Raw genomic sequence first — 19,807 nt, 5'->3', positions numbered from 1 at the left:
CAAAGACACTGGCCACCTCATTCCTGACTACGTTTTTAAGGATATTTGTATAGTGAGCAGCATTGAAAGGTAGAGACAATATTTTCCTTTGAGCAGAGGGCAAGTTTGCTCAGTCAGTATCTAGTACAATACAGGTAATGTCTTCCTATGGGGAAAAGGTCAAGCATTTTTCTTGAAGCTTGTTATAAAAGATTGCAGTCTCCCAAGGTTGGGGCTATGCAGCTGTAACACAAATCCACTGAGTGCACATCTACTATACATGGACCACTTCTTGTCTTAGAGGGTGTGGGTACACGGATCCAATACCACCTGATGCTCACACAGCGTGCTGAGCCATTAGTAATCAAGTCTTTTGTTTTTGACTCAAGCATCTTTTTTCTTCTGACAGCAAACATCAAACTTTGGTAACCTAAATTTCTATTCTGCAGTTAAGGTAAAAATCTTAGACCCTTTATAGTTCTTCCTCTTCTTTTTTAAAGTTAAGATATAATTGACATACATACAGCAGTCCCCCTTTATCCACAGTTTTGCTTTCCATGGTTCAGTTATTGTAGACAGAAAATATTAAATGGAAAATTCCAGAAATTAAACAATCTGCAAGCTTAAAATTTGTATGCCATTCTGAGTAGAATGAGACAGCTTGTGCTATCCTGCTCCATCCCTCCTGAAATGTGAATTACCAGTATCCCTTTGTCCGCCATACTCATGCTGTACCAGCTAACTGCCTATTAGTCATGTGGACCATCTCAGTTATCAGATTGACTGTTGTGGTATTGCAGTGTTTGTGTTCAAATAACCATTATTTTACTAATAATGGCCCATAAATGCAAGAACAGTGATGCTGGCAATTCAAATATGCCAAAGAAAAGCCATAAAGTACTTCCTTTAAATGAAAAAGTATGTATAAGAAAAACATAGTGTATAGGGTCTGGCACTATCCACAATTTCAGACATCTACAGGGGTCTTGGAAAATCTACTGCTAAGAGGAGACTACTGTAGATTAGTTTCAGGTGTGCAACATAATGTTCCAATATTTGTATATTTTGCAAAATGGTCACCACTATAACTCTAGTTAACATCTGTGTCACTATACATAGTTTGACAATGAGAATCTGTTCCCTATATTACCACTATGTATTTTAGGATACATTTGAGTAGATTATATCAGATAGAAGCCATATTCACTATCTGCTTGCAATGTGAGGACTCACAATATTTTGATAATACATAGGAAAAGGGTATTCATTCTGATATTATAGTAAGATAAAAAATTGTATGATTTAAGATTCTAAAGAACAGAATACAAACAGTAAAGTGGTAAAATAATGATTACTTCCTTTCTCTTTCCTCCCATTTTCATTCTTGTGAGGTACAAATGCATTACTGGATTAAATTTCTATACCTAAACTACATTTAATTATAATTAAAGATATTTTAAGCTCATAAATAAGTATATAGGAATTCATAGTACATACAATATATTAACATTTGAGTATATTTTTAACAGTAGTATAAACATGGTTATATATTTTAGTTAAAAATATGTGTTAATATTAAGAAAGTATACAAAAACACCATCTAGCTTATAAAGAAACACTAGACTGCTGATAAAAATGAAGTGAGTTGTCTGGGAAAATATTTCAGCAAATTTTTTTTTATTTATTCTCTAATTTCTATCTGTTTTTTCAATCATCTTGTTAAATCTTCAACACTGAGAACTTAATGAATTTGATCTAGTCATCACTTCTACTGAACATGGCTCATATCTATGCTACAGAATGGGCAAGAAGTAGCACCTAAATTTCTGGAACTTGCTGGAATTCTTAGTTCCCTATTCCTCAACATGGTTGGTAGTACCAACATCCATAATCACATTCAACTCTTCCCTTCTATACTAGTGTGCTAGGGCTGCCATAACAAAGAAACAAACTGGATGACTTAAAACAAGAGAAATTTATCATCTCACAGTTCTGGAAACTAGAATCAAGGTTTCAAAAGAGCTATGCTCCTTCTGAAACCTTTTGGAAATCCCTCCTTTCCTCTTTTAGTTTCTGGTAGTTTTCTAAGAATCTCTGTTAATCCTTAATTTATATATGCATCACTTCAATGCTATCTTCACAAACCAGTCTTCTTTATAAGGACACTAGTCATATTGGATTAGAGGTCTATCCTCCTAGTATATCCTTATCTTAACTAATTACATTTGAAATGATCCTATTTCCAAATAAAGTCACATTCTGAGGAGCAGAGGGTTAGGACTTCCGGTATCTTATTTTTTTCGTGGGGAAGAGTCAATCCGTAACATCCGTCCCTCAGTAAAAAACTGGATGAGTTACTAATCTGGTTTATCAGTCACTAAATGTCCCTAGTATCTTGCAAATCAGTATCTCTTCTCTCCTACCAGCCACTCTACTCTTTCCATTCTCCTCCTCTCCTCTATATTCCCACACATCTGTTCTATACTCATTGCTTCTTCCTTTAATCAACTTTCTACTGATGACTGAAATAAGACCCTTAAACAATCTGATCTCACTCTTCCCCAAATCATTTATGCTATCACCCAGATGCTCCTTCTAAAATGTAAATCTAATCAAGTTATACCTCTACTACAACCACCATCACCTTCTCCAACCCTCCAAGAACAAACACACCTTAAAACTCATCAGTGGTCTACAGGAGAAATTTATATAAAGCACCCAGATTCTACTTTTTGTCACTTTCTCATATGCACTCTTCCCCGCTAGCTAAACCTAACTGCTTACTGTTTCTTTTTTTTTTCTTTTTTTTTTTTTGTATTTTTCTGAAGCTGGAAACGGGGAGAGACAGTCAGACTCCTGCATGCGCCCGACCGGGATCCACCCGGCACGCCCACCAGGGGGCGATGCTCTGCTCCTCCAGGTCCGGGGCGTCGCTCTGTCGCGACCAGAGCCACTCTAGCGCCTGGGGCAGAGGCCAAGGAGCCATCCCCAGCACCGGGGCCATCTTTGCTCCAATGGAGCCTCGCTGCGGGAGGGGAAGAGAGAGACAGAGAGGAAGGAGAGGGGGAGGGGTGGAAAAGCAGATGGGTGCTTCTCCTGTGTGCCCTGGCTGGGAAATAATAAATAAATAAGTAAATAAATAAATAAATAAATGCTCTTCTTTTCCTGAATACCTTATATATATTTACTATCTTTTAAACTCCCTTGACCCACAATTGTATACATTTTCATTCACTTTTTAATATGTCCCCCTATTATTTGTACTTGTCACATAATGTTTTAACTCTAATATGTTTTTCTTTTCTCTTTACTATGCCTCAAAAGTCTACCTCAAAGTAAGACATTTCTAGGACCGAATATGTTGCCTGTTCCATACCTTCCTTTTCTGCTAGGCTCACTTCTTCTACCTCCATAACTTTCTAAATAAACCTGCTCTTGTATTTGAGTCTTGGCTTTCAATTCTTTTCCTAGCCAGAACTTAAGAACTGAGGTTGATGAGCCGAGGTTAACACTTGGTGCCATTTTTCCTCTGCTAACCGTAATAGAAAATAGTATAGCCACTCTGGAAAATAGTTTGGCAGTTTCTCATGAAGTTAAACATACAGTTATGATGAACCTATTTCACTCCCATTTAACCTAAAGCTTAACACACACACAAAAATAAATCTGTACATGAATGTTTACAACAGCTTTATTCATAATCACCAAAAACTGGAAACCCAAATGTCTTTCGATAACTGAATGGATAAAGAGTGGTACATACAGACAATAAAATACTAGTCAGTAATAAAAAGGCACAACATCATGGATAAATTCTAAAATGCATTATGGTGAGTGAATAAAAGCCAGTTTCAAAAGGTTACATGCTATATGATTCCATTTGTTGCACATCCTTGGAAGGGAAAAAAGATAGGGAAGGAATACTTAATCATTCCCAGCGATTGCTGGGTTCAGGTTAGGAGTCAGGAGGATTTCACTAGAAAAAGACAGTACTAAAGAAATCATTTGAGAGTGATGTAACTGTTCTGTGTCCTGATTGTGGCAGTGGTTTCACAAATTCACAAGTGTGCACCATTTAACCAAAATTTTACACCAAAAAATTACTTTTACTATATATGTTTTAAAATAAACAAATGCATTTATTGTATCCTATACATGAGGATGAGCTGACCTTTTCCTCTACTCTCACATACCTTACCCTCTAGACTTAAAAAGTATGACTTTCTGGGGGATGGGAGGACAGACTAAAAGAATGGCTTTGAGGTGGAAATTAAAGGAGTTTGCTACATTATGTACATTTATCTTAAAAGGCTGGATTATGAGATAATGATCTATAAGATCTATAATTTTAGAAAAAGCAAAGGTGAAGATGTCTAAAGAGTAGAGCAAATAGACCTTAAAATTAAAAATGGATTGTCTTTCTAGTATTCACTTCTTTCTAAAGTACGACATAATAATTATATCTTCATTTGCTTTATTTATTTCATGTTTCTGCTATGCGAAAAAAAAAGACTGATGAAAAAGTAACTTAATTTTAAGAAGATATAAACCTATTTTTATTCCAAAATTTTAAAAATCTAAAATAAAAGAAATTAATCAATTGGCTGCAGTTTTTGCAGCAAAAGCTCTAAATAATGAAAAATTTCTTGAAAGTCTGATGGAATCTAATATTGGGGTTAAATCTAAAGGAAAGTTAATACAAATGAGGAAGTGACATTCAATATACTTAATATTTTGCAGCTGTCTTTGCTTGCCTGTTTTTCTTTCACTGTCCTCCTTCTGACTTTTATTGTATTCTCACTTTTCTTCCCTACCCTCCCAAACAATCTGCCATGCCTCTTCCTTCTCAGTGCCTTCTAGAAATTTGCCACAAGCTTAAATTATCTAACTGCTTTCTCCTGACCAGCCAGCGGTGCAGTGGATAGAGCATTGGCCTGGGATGCTGAGGACCCAGGTTTGAACCCCCAAGGTTGCCAGCTTTGAGTGCGGGCTCATTTGGCTTGAGCGCTAAGTCACCAGCTTGAGTGCCGTGTCACCAGCTTAAGCGTGGGATCATAAACATGATCTCATGGTTGCTGGTTTGAGCCCAAAGGTCGCTGTCTTAAAGCCCAGGTTGCAGGCTTAAGCAAGGGGTCACTGGCTCAGCTGGAGCCCTTACCCCTAGTCAAGGCACATATGAGAAAGCAATCATATGAGAAAACAACTAAGTGTGGCAACTAGGAGTTGATGCTTTTCATCTCTCTCTCCTTTCTGATCTGTCTGTTCTTCTCTCGAAAAAAAAAATTATCTAACTGCTTTCAGGCATAATTATATAAAATACAGTTTATTTCAAAGGTTTTAAATTAAAATGTAGCTAATGGTCAAATTAAATACTGTGGTACTCTCTCCTAAAACAAGATAATGGGGAATATAAGTAGTCTAATAGGACATTTAATATATAGCAAATGTCAATACTAACACTAATTTACACTTAATCTTCCAACAGCATGTATATCATTCAAATATAACTCTTTCAATATATCTGGCTACTAGTATGTACACAGAATACTGAAAAAACAGCTTAATAAAGTCAAACATGTTAATAATAAATTTGTAAGATAAAATATGCCTATATTAACAAAAAGAGCCTTAGTCTGTGAATACTTTTTGGCCAAATTACTATGAATTCTGAAGATTATTGAATGCATACTCTGAGTTTCAGATACTTAGTTGTCCATGAAAATAATAACTTCACTATCTTAAGCCTCTAGGCGAGATGATGTAAATAAGTTATCTACCCTGATGGAACTGTAGAAATAGGGTGTTTGAGAAGACAATTATAGCTCTTTACAATTACTGAACACCTGATGGTCTTCCATTGTCTTTTGTCAATTTATGAAACAACAATAACCTTTGGGTAAATTCTAAAATGGCAGTGTAAGCCACATGCCTATGGAAAAACAGTTCTATAAAATGTTCTCTGTGAAGCAAGAACTAGGTAAACAAATCAATGTTACTTTTCTGCAGCCTCCGTTAACTCACCTAAAAAAGATGGTCAAATGAAAACTTGAAAAACAGAAGTTAGTGAGTAGAAAATGGCATGCCTGGCTATTTGGAAAATTAAAAGAGTGTGTGGTGGTGACACTCCCTTCCAGCAACACTCTGCATTACAAATGATCTATTTGTTTATTTTCACTCTACGGAATTACACTGAATGTCAAAAAGAATACTTTAAAATTCCCTATATCATTCTAACTTTAGAAGCATTTGGTATTAGAATTTGGGACACTAAATAAAAAACTATTGAAACATAGGAAATTATTGCTTCAGAATAGAGTGTAAAAATCTCATTAAGTTTACAGATGTAAAAAAAAAAAGTTAGTATTTTTAAAGTAAGGTGTTTCCAATAACATTTTAAACCATAACTTCATAATTTTATAAGTATAAATAAACTTGAAACAATAACATAAATTTTCATAAATGAATAAATGTATCACATCATGTTTTTTCCCCTAAAAATAAGTCCTTCAAATAGTTCTCATTGTTAGGTAATAAGAAGAAATATTTTCTTATACAGAATACATAGAGAATGATAATTGTGAGGTTAATATAAAATAATTGTTAACTAAAATATAAAATTCAACACCTTTTTTTTTGCTCTTTGGAAAAATGAATTCTATGTTTCTCATATTAAGATATATTATTTTATTTGTATAAGATGTGAATTGCTATTATTCTTCAGTCCTTTCCGAAGTTTGTTCGGCCATGGGAAAATCTGCTTCATACTTCTTTTTGAGATTACTTAAATATGTTCGTAAACTGTCTGAATCCAACCGAGAGTTTCGAGCAATTTGAACTAGCCTAGTAGCTAGATGGTACACAGCTCTCTGTCTTTCCATCTCAGGGGTACTCCTTTGGTTTTGCTGTTATTGAAAAATACATATATATATACAAATTAAAATATGACTACTATGATTCTTTTATTAAAATTTCAGTAATTTCCTATATCTTTTAATAGAAATATAGGACTGAGGGGTTAACTAATCACTTCAGATAAGTCTATTTCATCCACTTAGCAAGGAATGTACCTAAAGAAATAAATATTATTTTGGAGAATAAAAGTTCTCATGAGTATTTACAACTTTATGACAGACCTTTATATCCTTGAAAATCACCTTTCAATGAAAAAAAAATCTGCTAAGTAGGTCAAATATCTCAATATAACACCAAAAACTAATAGAAAATCCACCAGAGTTATGTTCTACAAACACTTTCTCGTTAAAAAGGTATGGGGAAAAAGTACTGTTCATTGCTATGCAGTATTCATAATTTTAATTGTCACCCAAGAGCCTTCCCCAACAGATAAACTGATGGAAAGAATCGGTCATCAATAAACTGCTTGTCCCTCAGAGAGTCCATACATAAAAACTGCTAGAGACTAAGAGAAAATACTGCCTGAGAGGTAAATTATAATTTAAAAATAAGCAACATAATTAGCTACTTAAAATTATGCCTTGATTCTTAACAAGTTGTACTTAAGGATGCCCAAGAAACAATGTTTAAAAAGAAAATTTTCTAAATCTTTGGAAAACTTTAGATATTCAGTACTTGAATAGTACTTCAGGGTTGGAACTACAGCTGAAAAATTCTTTTTCACTTCTTACCTGAGCTAGATAGGGGAATCACTATCTTCAATGTTAACTCTTTATGGAAAGTCTTAGTGAGTTTTCTTTACTAGGGGGAATAGAATCCCTCAACTCCATCTCAATAGCAAGCAATTCCAGGTATTTTTCTACTTTCACTATAGGAAAAATGACTTCGTGAGTAGAATAAGATTATCATATATTTACCCATCTATTTATTACATTGGTAAACTATCAGTTTATAATTTAAATAACAAATAGTTATTGAATATCTGTATATTCCCGGCCCCAAATCTTCTGTTTCACATCTCTATAAGAGTAATGAAAATGTCTACCTGACATGATAACAGAACTCAAGAGCAGCCTTATAATATAAAAGACATGTGTATAAGCAGTTGATAGATGTAATTATGTTAAGTCCCATAAGAATATAAAATGCCAAGGGAAGAAGAGCTCACTTCTAACTCAGGTCAGGTAAAGCTTAAATATGGTGGGATATTTGGAATGAATCTTGATAGAGCCTAGAAAGGAGGGCATTCTGGATGAAGGAAATAGATATAGCAGACACATTACAAATCATAGTGCACTTATATTAATCTTATTAGCCAATGTCACTCTAATAAATTGCATTTTAAAATATTTAGAAATAAATAAAGTAAATAAACCGTGGTACATGATCAGGTCAAAACAATGAAATGACAAGTAATTGAATGTGGTAGAGATGTAGGTTATACAGTTGAGTAATGTGTAAGTTTGGGGTAGTAAGCATAGCGTTATTATAAGGCAATAGTTAACAAATTTCAGTGTGTTTAAGAATCACCTGAAAACAAACAAACAAACAAAATAAATAAATTCATAAATACTGACAATAAAAGGCAAAGAAATGGGGGATGAACAGGGTATAGGGGGTCAAATATATGGTGATAGATGAAGACTAGACTTTGGATAGAGAGCATTCAGTGCAATATACAGATGGTATATTATTACAGAATTATATTCTGGAAACATACAAAATTAGTAACCAATGTCACCCCAATAAGTTTAATTTAAAAAAAAAGAATCATCTGGCCTGACCAGGTTAGGTTATGAAGCAATGGATAGAGCATTGACCTGGGGTACTGGGGACCAAGGTTCAAAATCCTGAGGTTGCTGGCTTGGATACAGGCTCATCCAGCTTTAACATGGGCTCCCCAGCTCAAGCATGGGGTCACCAGCTTCAGTGCGGGATCAAAGACATGACTCCATGGTTGCTGGCTTGAGACCAAAGGTCACTGGTTTGAAGCCCAAGGTCATTAGATTGAGCAAGGGGTCACTGCCTTGGCTGAAGCCCCCTAGTGGGGGTATGTATAAGAGCAATCAGTGAACAGCTAAGGTGCCATAGCTACGAGTTGATGCTTCTCATCTCTCTCCCTTCCTGTCTTTATCTCTCCAGCAAAAAAAAAAAAAGAATCATCTGAAAACTGGTTAAAAATATACATTCCTGCCTGGCCAGGCTGTGGCACAGTGGATGGTCCCAGGTTCGAAACCTCGAGATTGCCGGCTTGAGCACAGAATCACTGGCTCAAGCATGGAATCATAGACATGACCTCATGGTCACTGCCTTTAGCCCAAAGGTCTTGAAGCCCAAGGTAGCTGGCTTGAGTCCAAGGTTGCTGGCTTGAGCAAGGGGTCATTGGCTCGGCTGGAGCCCCCAGGTCAAGGCACATTTGAGAAAGCAATCAACGAACAACTAAGGTGCCACAACTATGAATTATGCTTCTCATCTCTCTCCCTTCTTGTCTGTCTGCACCTCTCTCTCCAAACACACACACACACACACATATAATATATATAAATATGCACACATGTTCCTGAGCCACAGGAGACACTGAAAATTCAGGATGGTGTATCCAGTGTTCCAGGTGATTCAGATATAGGTAAGCCTAGGACTATATTTTGAAAAATTATCATAGAAGACTTTTAACACTAGGCTAAGAAGTTTGACTTTTACTTGGTAAGAAAGAGTTGAAAGTTTCTGGGTAGGGAAATGCATGATAAGAGTTATATATACATTGATACGTTGGATGGACTTGGAAAGAGAGAAGCCACTACAGAGTCCTACTGAGAGGTGATATTTTTTCTTCTTTTCCAAGTGAGAGAAGAGGAGATAGAGAGACTCCCACATGCACTCTGACCAGGATCCACTCAACAACCCCCATCTAGGGCCCATGCTCTGCCCAACATGGGCCATGCTTACAACCTAGCTATTTTTAGTGCCTGAGATGGAGGCTCCATGGAGCCATCCTCAGAGCCCAAGTTGATGCACTCAAACCAATTGAGCCATGGCTGCAGGAGGGAAAAAGAGAGAGAGAGAGAGAGGGAGAGAGAGAGAAGGGGGACAGGAGAGGGGTAGAGAAGCAGATGGTTGCTTCTCCTGTGTGCCTTGATCAGGAATTGAACCCAGGACATCCACACACAGGGTGATGCTTTACCACTGAGGTACTTACTGGCCAGGGCCAAGAGGTGATTAAGAAGAAAGATTCACAGATGACTCTGATGAGTCAATGGGAGATATGAAAATAGAGATGAGAAGATTTTATATATGACAAAAAATTCAATTTTGAACCTATTAAAGAATACAAACATAAATTAAAATTGCAAGAAATATGGAGAAAAAATGTGTGGGGCAAAAGTAGGTTTACAGTTATTAGTATGGAAAAAGACATATAGGTTATGATTCTTACAATAGCTTTATTAACTCAAAAAAATGTCACAGTGGCACAGCAAACCTACTTTTGCCCCACCCTGTATATAGATTCAGAGTCAGAAATACATAAAAATGAAAGAAGTAATCAAAGAGGTAGGAGAATGAATACATCCAGGGAAAAACAATTCCACAGTAGCCAAGACAGAAAAGCATTATGAAAAGGAAAGAATGGCAGTGCCAAATGCTACAGACAAACCAGGAAAGAGGAGAAAAAAGACAATAGGATTTTACTATTGTTTGGTATTTAAGAGCAAACTTTCAGTAGTGTAATGACAAGAAGATCCAGTCTGTGAGTCAGAAATGGAAGAAAAAGTATAAACTACTCTTGAGAAGTTGGCAGTAAAAAGAAGAGAAGTGTAATTTGAGAAGTAAGGTTTGAAAAAGAAAAGGATTTCTTTTTTATTTAATTAATTGTGTTTACATAGATTCTAGGGTCACCCCGAATGCCTCTCCCCTCCCCCTATTCCCCTCAACATCTCCCTTGCCCTCCTCCCTACAGCGCCCTCCCCCTTCCCTTCAGGTTTATCCCATCCTATCATCCCCATTCCCTCTGTCCTCTTTTCCTCTGGTCCCTTTGATCCCTCCTCTGTCTCAATTCCGTTCCTCAGTTCTCATTATTCCTTGGATTCCTCGAATGAGTGAGGTCATATGATATTTTTCTTTCTCTGCCTGGCTTATTTCACTCAACATAATAGTTTCTAGGTCCCTCCATATTGTTGCAAAAGGTAATATTTCCTTCTTTTTCATAGCCCCATAGTATTCCATTGTATATATGTACCACAGCTTTTTATTTCACTTGTCCACTGACGGACACTTGGGCTGTTTCCAGATCTTTGTTATTGTGAACAATGCTGCCATAAACATAGAGGTGCATTTCTTTTTTTCAGTCAGTGATATGGTGTTCTTGGGATATATTCCTATAAGTGGGACAGGTGGATTCGACAATACATCTGATAAGGGATTAATAACCAAAATTTATAAAGAACTTGTAAAACTCAACACCAGGAAGACAAACGATCCAATCAAAATATGGGCACAAGAAATGAATAGACACTTCTCCAAAGAGGACATACAGATGGCCAATAGACAAATGAAAAAATGTTCAACATCACTAATCATTAGGGAAATGCAAATTAAAACCACAATGAGATACCACCTCGCACCAGTCAGAATGGCACTCATTGACAAAACAACACATAGTAGGTGCTGGCAAGGATGTGGAGAAAGGGGAACCCTCCTGCACTGCTGGTGGGAATGCAGACTGGTGCAGCCACTGTGGCAAACAGTATGGAGATTCCTCAAGAAATTAGAAATGGAACTGCCCTTTGACCCAGCCATTCCACTTATAAGAAAAGGATTTCTGACAAAAAAACCCCAAAATACCTAAGCATATTCATAGAAAAAGAAAAGCCAGTCTAAAAAACACTAAAAATCCAAAGAGAAGAATGGAAACTGATTAAGTAACATCTTAGTGTAGTTGGAAACGTTAATTACATAGGCTAAAAGATGATCTTTTCTTCCGAGATAAGATGGAAGAGAAATGGGTGAAAAAGAAAATTCCAAAATAGAATTTTGAAGGGGAAAAGGTTTAAAAACTGATGAAGATGACCTCAAGTCTTTCAAAAAGTATAAGAGGTGAATTCTCTGTTGAGAATTCTCTGTGAGACGTTATTATTGTGGGCTTAGAAACAGTAGAAATGTTTCAACTTACTGAAAGAAGCCAAACTGATCAATAAAAGGGTACAAAAAACTATCCAGTAAAATATTCAACTTGAAGTTAAAATATAGGAAATTTTAGTAGAAAAAATTAGTTTGTCTTGAGCATATTTTGAGCATCACTGGGAAAGCTAAAGCATAGAGGACTACTCAAGAAGTTGCCCATAATTGGAGAGGTCCTTCAGAAGTAGGGCACTGCCAAAATTACTGATGAAGGGATTTAAAAAGGGAATCCTTTTAATTGGAAAAGACAAGTCATAAAGACAGTCTAGGAGCTCAAAAGACTGAGGGAATGTAATAAAAATTGAGGAACTATGACGTCAGAGTAATGGCGGGATAGGAAGCGATAACGATAAATCTCCCCCAAAACTCAACAAGATCTTCAACCAGAAACAGAAAAACCTATACTTGGAGCCTCCAGAAGCTTCGCAATACACCCAAAGGTATGGTCGAGTGAAAAATTGGCTAAATATATAACCAAACCCCGAAGGAAATAGGGAGTAAGAAATGCTCCGCCTTCCTCACTAACCTAAACAGGGCGGCTTTCTCTGGTAACTGTGAATATAGAAACTGAGGCGGGCAAAGGGGGTGAATAGATCCAGGCCGCGGCACAAACGGCCGAACCAGGCTGTGGCACGGAGATCCAAGCCGAGGAAAAACTGATCCTGTGGCAACCCAGGCAATACAAGCTAACACTCGCGCCAAACCCAAACAAAGAAAGACAAGCGGGGCGGCCATTTTACCCGGTCTCCTGGTTGGCATGCGCGCATTTAGTGGGCGAGAGATTTCTTCCTAGGCCCCGAGAGTGGGTGCCCGTGTTGCCCCACGGAGAGGCAGGTTCAGAGGCCTTTCTGTGGGCCGAGGGCAGAGTCTCTGGGTAGCCCCAGCACCCTGGGAAAGCCACGCACGGGAGGGAGTGAGAACTAATATCAATGGTGGAGATTTTCCGTGCTGGAGGGGTTTCTCTCAGAGGGAAAGCGGCCGGCCTCATATCCTGGTTTGCGCGCGCAGATAGTGAATGAGAGATTCCTCCGAGTGCCTCGGCAGTGCACACCCGTGTTATCGCACAGAGGGGCAGAGTCCGGGGCCTTTGTGTGGGCCAAAGCAGAATCTCGGGCCGCCCCAGCGCCTTGCAAAAGCCGCGCACGGGGACGGAGCGAGACTCAATTCCAACGCTGCAACTTTTCCCTGCGGTTGGAGGTTTCACTCCGAGAGTGAGACTGCTGGCCGGATATCCTGGTCTGCGCGCGCAGCCAGTGAGTGAGAGTTTCCTCCAAGCGCCCCGGAAGTGGGCGCCAGCCTGTGTTACCAGACAGAGTGGCAGACAGAGCCAGAGGTCTTTGACTGGGCGGAAAGCCCGCCTGATTATGCTAGCAGCTCTGACTGACTGAGCCTTACCCAGAGCCCTGTGCTGAGTGGAAATAGAGTGGGGAGTTGCCAGCTCTTTGAGCCTCTTACTATCCAGGCAGAGGCAGCAGCAACCCCATAGCTGGATTATCACGCTACTAATTGAGGAAGGAAAGACTAGGAGAAAGGCTCCAGGAACACGGACTCTCTCACTGTCGGAGCCTATAAATGCTAATGAGCCTCGACTGCCAACGAGACTAAAGCACAATACATGACATTGCCATAGAGAATTATCAACTGCAAACCTCTACTTGAGCGTGCCAAAGGGGCAGAACCCGGGGTACAGAGTCACCGACCAGGAAGAGGGAGAGAAAAGAAAAAGCAAGAAGATAACCTCTCAAAATCAAGAATAATCTGCAGACTTTATAACCTATCCCATTTTATTATATTTGTTCGTTTGTTTCTCTTATCTTCATTCTTGATACTTTTTTTCCTCCTCCAATTTGGCCGATTAACTCTCTGCCGGTCTTACTCTCTCCTCTCCTTGAACTACACTACCCATAACTGTTACATCTCCCATTATCTTTTCTCTTCTCTTCCTTTCTCTCTGAGGGTTGCACTTCAAAACCCTTAACTCTCTCTCTCTCTCTCTATCTCTCTCCTTTCTTTTTTCTTCTTTTAGTGGTTCCCTCTTTTTCTCTCTCTCTCTCTTTCTTTTCTCCCTCTATATTAGTTTCTTCCTTTCTCCTTTACATCTCCTCTCATTCAAACCTCAATAACAAACAAATTATCTTATCTGGGACTCAAACTTATGTTTGTGGCATTTTGGGGGGTTTTTACTTCACCTTTTTAACTCACTAGCAGTGCTCGCATCCCTGGCTCTCCATTTTATCTAGTTCTTGTTCCACTAAATACAATAGTAATTTTTTAATTTGTCCCCCCATTTTTCCGTTTTCCTCTTATTCCTCTCATCATAACTCTTAGACAACCAACACCTAAAAGAAAATCATTTTATTCTTGACCCAAATTTTTTCCTTATTTGCTTTTTGTGGGTCCATACGCTCTTTTTTTTTTCTTTTTCCTTTTTTTTTTTTTGCCCCTTTATTACTTTTCCCAAATTCAGACCCTCCATCACAGGCATTGTTTGTTATAATTCACAGTTCACCACAAGATTTTCTCAAGAAAGAGGGGAGAGGAGAGGAAAGGAAAAAAGGAGGGGGGGGAATAATTTCCTTTTTAAAAAATTTTTATTTTATTTTATTTTTCTTTATTTCATAATTAATTTTTTAAAAAAAAAACAACTCTTTTCGATTTTTTTTATTATTTTTTTAACTTTTTATTCTTTATTAAGTCTCATTAATACTATCAACAAAACCACCCTCAGATGCCATTAAGGAAGAGAAAATCGAATATCATGGATACAAAAGAAAGAGAGGTAACACAGGTAGATGAGGAAAAATCTATGGAGAAAAAATTTAATATATTGGAAACCTTGGAGCTAAATGACAGAGAATTCAAGATAGAAATCCTAAAAGTCCTCCGAGATATACAAGAAAACACAGAAAGGCAATTTAGGGAGCTCAGAAAACAACTCAATGAACATAAAGAATATATGTCCAAGGAAATTGAAACTATAAAAACAAATCAAACAGAGATGAAAAACTCAATTCACAAGCTGAAAAACGAAGTAACAAGCTTAGCTAATAGAACAGGTCAGATAGAAGAGAGGATTAGTGAAATAGAAAACAAGCAACTTGAGGCACAACAGAGAGAAGAAGAAAGAGACTCAAAAATTAAAAAAAATGAGATAGCCCTACAAGAATTATCTGACTCCATCAAAAAGAATAACATAAGAATAATAGGTATATCAGAGGGAGAAGAGAGAGAAAATGGAATGGAGAACATACTCAAACAAATAATAGATGAGAATTTCCCAAGCCTGTGGAAAGAACGAAAGCCTCAAGTTCAAGAAGCAAACAGAACTCCGAGTTTTCTTAACCCCAACAAACCTACTCCAAGGCATATCATAATGAAATTGACACAAACCAACAGCAAAGAAAAAATTCTCAAGGCAGCCAGGGAAAAGAAGAATACAACATATAAAGGAAGGCCCATTAGATTATCATCAGATTTCTCAGCAGAAACTCTACAAGCTAGAAGAGAGTGGACCCCAATATTTAAAGTCCTGAAAGAGAGGAACTTTCAGCCACGAATACTATACCCATCAAAGCTATCCTTCAAATATGAAGGAGAAATAAAAACATTCACAGATACAGAAAAGATGAGGGAATTTATCATCAGAAAACCCCCACTCCAGGAATTACTAAAGGGGGTTCTCCAATCAGATACAAAGAACAAAAAAAAAACAGAGCCACAAGTAAAAGCTCCAAGAAGAACACAATAAAACCAAATTTAAACTGTGACAACAACAAAAAGAAAGAGGGGGAGAAGATGGAGATTAACAGTAGCAAAGGACGATGGAGTGCAAAAGTACTCACAAAATAGTTCGCTACAATGAACAGGGTAGGGACCCTTTTCATTACTCAAAGGTAACCACCATTGAAAAAACCACCACAGAAGCACATGAGATAAAAAAGATAGCAACAGAGGAAAGATGTATGGAATACAACCAAATAAAAACAAAAGATAGAAAAACAAAAGAGAAGGATCAAACAAGACACAAAACTAACAGAAAGCAAGATATAAAATGGCAATAGGGAACTCACAAGTATCAATAATTACACTAAATGTAAATGGATTAAACTCACCAATAAAAAGGCACAGAGTAGCAGAATGGATTAAAAAAGAAAATCCAACTGTATGCTGCCTACAGGAAACTCATCTAAGTAACAAGGATAAAAACAAATTCAAAGTGAAAGGCTGGAAAACAATACTCCAAGCAAATAACATCCAAAAAAAAGCAGGTGTAGCAATACTCATATCGGATAATGCTGACTACAAGACAGGAAAAGTACTCAGAGACAAAAATGGCCATTTCATAATGGCTAAGGGGACATTGAATCAAGAAGACATAACAATTCTTAATATATATGCACCAAACAAGGAGCACCAAAATATATAAGACAGCTACTTATTGATCTTAAAACAAAAACTGACAAAAACACAATCATACTTGGAGACCTCAATACACCGCTGACAGCTCTAGATCGGTCATCCAAACAGAGAATCAACAAAGACATAATGGCCTTAAACAAAACACTAGAGCACCTGGATATGATAGACATCTACAGGACATTTCATCCCAAAGTGACTGAGTATACATTTTTCTCCAGTGTACATGGATCATTCTCAAGAATTGACCATATGTTGGGCCACAAAAACAACATCAGCAAATTCAGAAAAATTGAAGTTGTACCAAGCATATTTTCTGATCATAAAGCCTTGAAACTAGAATTCAACTGCAAAAAAGAGGAAAAAAATCCCACAAAAATGTGGAAACTAAACAACATACTTTTAAAAAATGAATGGGTCAAAGAAGAAATAAGTGCAGAGATCAAAAGATATATACAGACTAATGAAAATGACAATACGACATATCAGAATCTATGGGATGCAGCAAAAGCAGTCATAAGAGGGAAGTTCATATCACTTCAGGCATATATGAACAAACTTGAGAGAGCCAAAGTGAACCACTTAACTTCACACCTTAAGGAACTAGAAAAAGAAGAACAAAGACAACCCAAAACCAGCCGAAGAAAGGAGATAATAAAAATCAGAGCAGAAATAAATGAATTAGAGAACAGAAAAACTATCGAAAAAATTAATAGAACAAGGAGCTGGTTCTTTGAAAAGATCAACAAATTTGACAAACCCTTGGCAAGACTTACCAAGGAAAAAAGAGAAAGAACTCATATAAACAAAATCCAAAATGAAAGAGGAGAAATCACCACGGACACCGTAGATATACAAAGAATTATTGTAGAATACTATGAAAAACTTTATGCCACTAAATTCAACAACCTAGAAGAAATGGATAAATTCCTAGAACAATACAACCTTCCTAGACTGAGTCAAGAAGAAGCAGAAAGCCTAAACAGACCTATCAGTAGAGAAGAAACAGAAAAAACCATTAAAAACCTCCCCAAAAATAAAAGTCCAGGCCCTGACGGCTATACAAGCGAATTTTATCAAACATTCAAAGAAGACTTGGTTCCTATTCTACTCAAAGTCTTCCAAAAAATTGAAGAAGAAGCAATACTTCCAAACACATTTTATGAGGCCAACATAACCCTCATACCAAAACCAGGCAAGGATGGCACAAAGAAAGAAAACTACAGACCAATATCTCTAATGAATACAGATGCTAAAATACTAAACAAAATACTAGCAAATCGAATACAACAACATATTAAAAAAATAATACATCATGATCAAGTGGGATTCATCCCAGAATCTCAAGGATGGTTCAACATACGTAAAACGGTTAACGTAATACACCATATCAACAAAACAAAGAACGAAAACCACATGATCTTATCAATAGACGCAGAAAAGGCTTTCGATAAAATACAACACAATTTTATGTTTAAGACTCTCAACAAAATGGGTATAGAAGGAAAATATCTCAACATGATAAAGGACATATATGATAAACCATCAGCTAACATCATATTAAATGGCACTAAACTGAAGGCTTTCCCCCTTAAATCAGGAACAAGACAGGGTTGTCCACTCTCTCCACTCTTATTTAATGTGGTACTAGTGGTTCTAGCCAGAGCAATCAGACAAGACAAAGAAATAAAAGGCATCCATATCGGAAAAGAAGAAGTAAAGGTATCACTTTTTGCAGATGATATGATCCTATACATCGAAAACCCCAAAGAATCCACAAAAAGACTACTAGAAACAATAAGCCAATACAGTAAGGTCACAGGATACAAAATTAACATACAGAAGTCAATAGCCTTTCTATATGCCAACAATGAAACAACTGAGAAGGAACTCAAAAGAATAATCCCCTTCACGATTGCAACAAAAAAAAATAAAATACTTAGGAATAAACATCACAAAGAATGTAAAGGACTTATATAATGAAAACTATAAACCATTGTTAAGGGAAATCGAAAAAGATATAATGAGATGGAAGAATATACCTTGTTCTTGGATAGGAAGAATAAATATAATCAAGATGGCTATATTACCCAAAGCAATATACAAATTTAATGCAATTCCCATCAAAATTCCAATGACGTTTTTTAAAGAAATAGAGCAAAAAATCATCAGATTTATATGGAAGTATAAAAAACCCCGAATAGCCAAAGCAATCCTAAAGAAAAAGAATGAAGCTGGGGGCATTACAATACCTGACTTCAAACTCTATTATAGGGCCACGACAATCAAAACAGCATGGTATTGGCAGAAAAATAGACAATCAGACCAATGGAACAGAATAGAAAGTCCAGAAATAAAACCACATATATATAGTCAAATAATTTTTGATAAAGGGGCCAACAACACACAATGGAGAAAAGAAAGCCTCTTCAATAAATGGTGCTGGGAAAACTGGAAAGCCACATGCAAAAGAATGAAACTGGACTACAGTCTCTCCCCCTGTACAAAAATTAACTCAAAATGGATCAAAGATCTAAACATAAGACCTGAAACAATTAAGTACATAGAAGAAGACATAGGTACTCAACTCAGGGACCTGGGTTTTAAAGAGCATTTTATGAATTTGACTCCACAGGCAAGAGAAGTGAAGGCAAAAATTAATGAATGGGACTACATCAGACTAAGAAGTTATTGCTCAGCAAGAGAAACTGATAACAAAATAAACAGAAAGCCAACTAAATGGGAAATGATATTTTCAAACAACAGCTCAGATAAGGGCCTAATATCCAAAATATACAAAGAACTCATAAAACTCAACAACAAACAAACAAACAATCCAATAAAAAAATGGGAAGAGGATATGAATAGACACTTCTCGCAGGAAGAAATACAAATGGCCAACAGATATATGAAAAGATGCTCATCTTCTTTAGCTATTAGAGAAATGCAAATCAAAACGGCAATGAGATACCACCTCACACCTGTTCGATTAGCTGTTATTAGCAAGACAGGTAATAGCAAATGTTGGAGAGGCTGTGGAGAAAAAGGAACCCTCATCCACTGTTGGTGGGAATGTAAAGTAGTACAACCATTATGGAAGAAAGTATGGTGGTTCCTCAAAAAACTGAAAATAGAACTACCTTATGACCCAGCAATCCCTCTACTGGGTATATATCCCAAAAACTCAGAAACATTGATACGTAAAGACACATGCAGCCCCATGTTTATTGCAGCATTGTTCACAGTGGCCAGGACATGGAAACAACCAAAAAGCCCATCAATAGATGACTGGATAAAGAAGATGTGGCACATATACACTATGGAA

General features: G+C 37.0%; 1 protein-coding gene across 1 annotated transcript in view; it reads right to left on the bottom strand.

The window, feature by feature from the left end:
- Positions 1–6,689: 6,689 nt before the first annotated feature.
- MSH4 (mutS homolog 4) overlaps positions 6,690–19,807 on the bottom strand; it is a 105,959-nt gene continuing 92,841 nt past the window's right edge. Inside the window, exon 20 of the mRNA XM_066372204.1 lies at positions 6,690–6,881. Within this exon, the coding sequence (XP_066228301.1) occupies positions 6,690–6,881 (192 nt within the window). The remainder of the gene's footprint in view (positions 6,882–19,807) is intronic.

This window comes from Saccopteryx leptura, chromosome 3 (genome assembly GCF_036850995.1).
Source record: "Saccopteryx leptura isolate mSacLep1 chromosome 3, mSacLep1_pri_phased_curated, whole genome shotgun sequence".
Taxonomy (NCBI): domain Eukaryota; kingdom Metazoa; phylum Chordata; class Mammalia; order Chiroptera; family Emballonuridae; genus Saccopteryx; species Saccopteryx leptura.
This window is presented reverse-complemented; position numbering and strand designations above follow the sequence as displayed.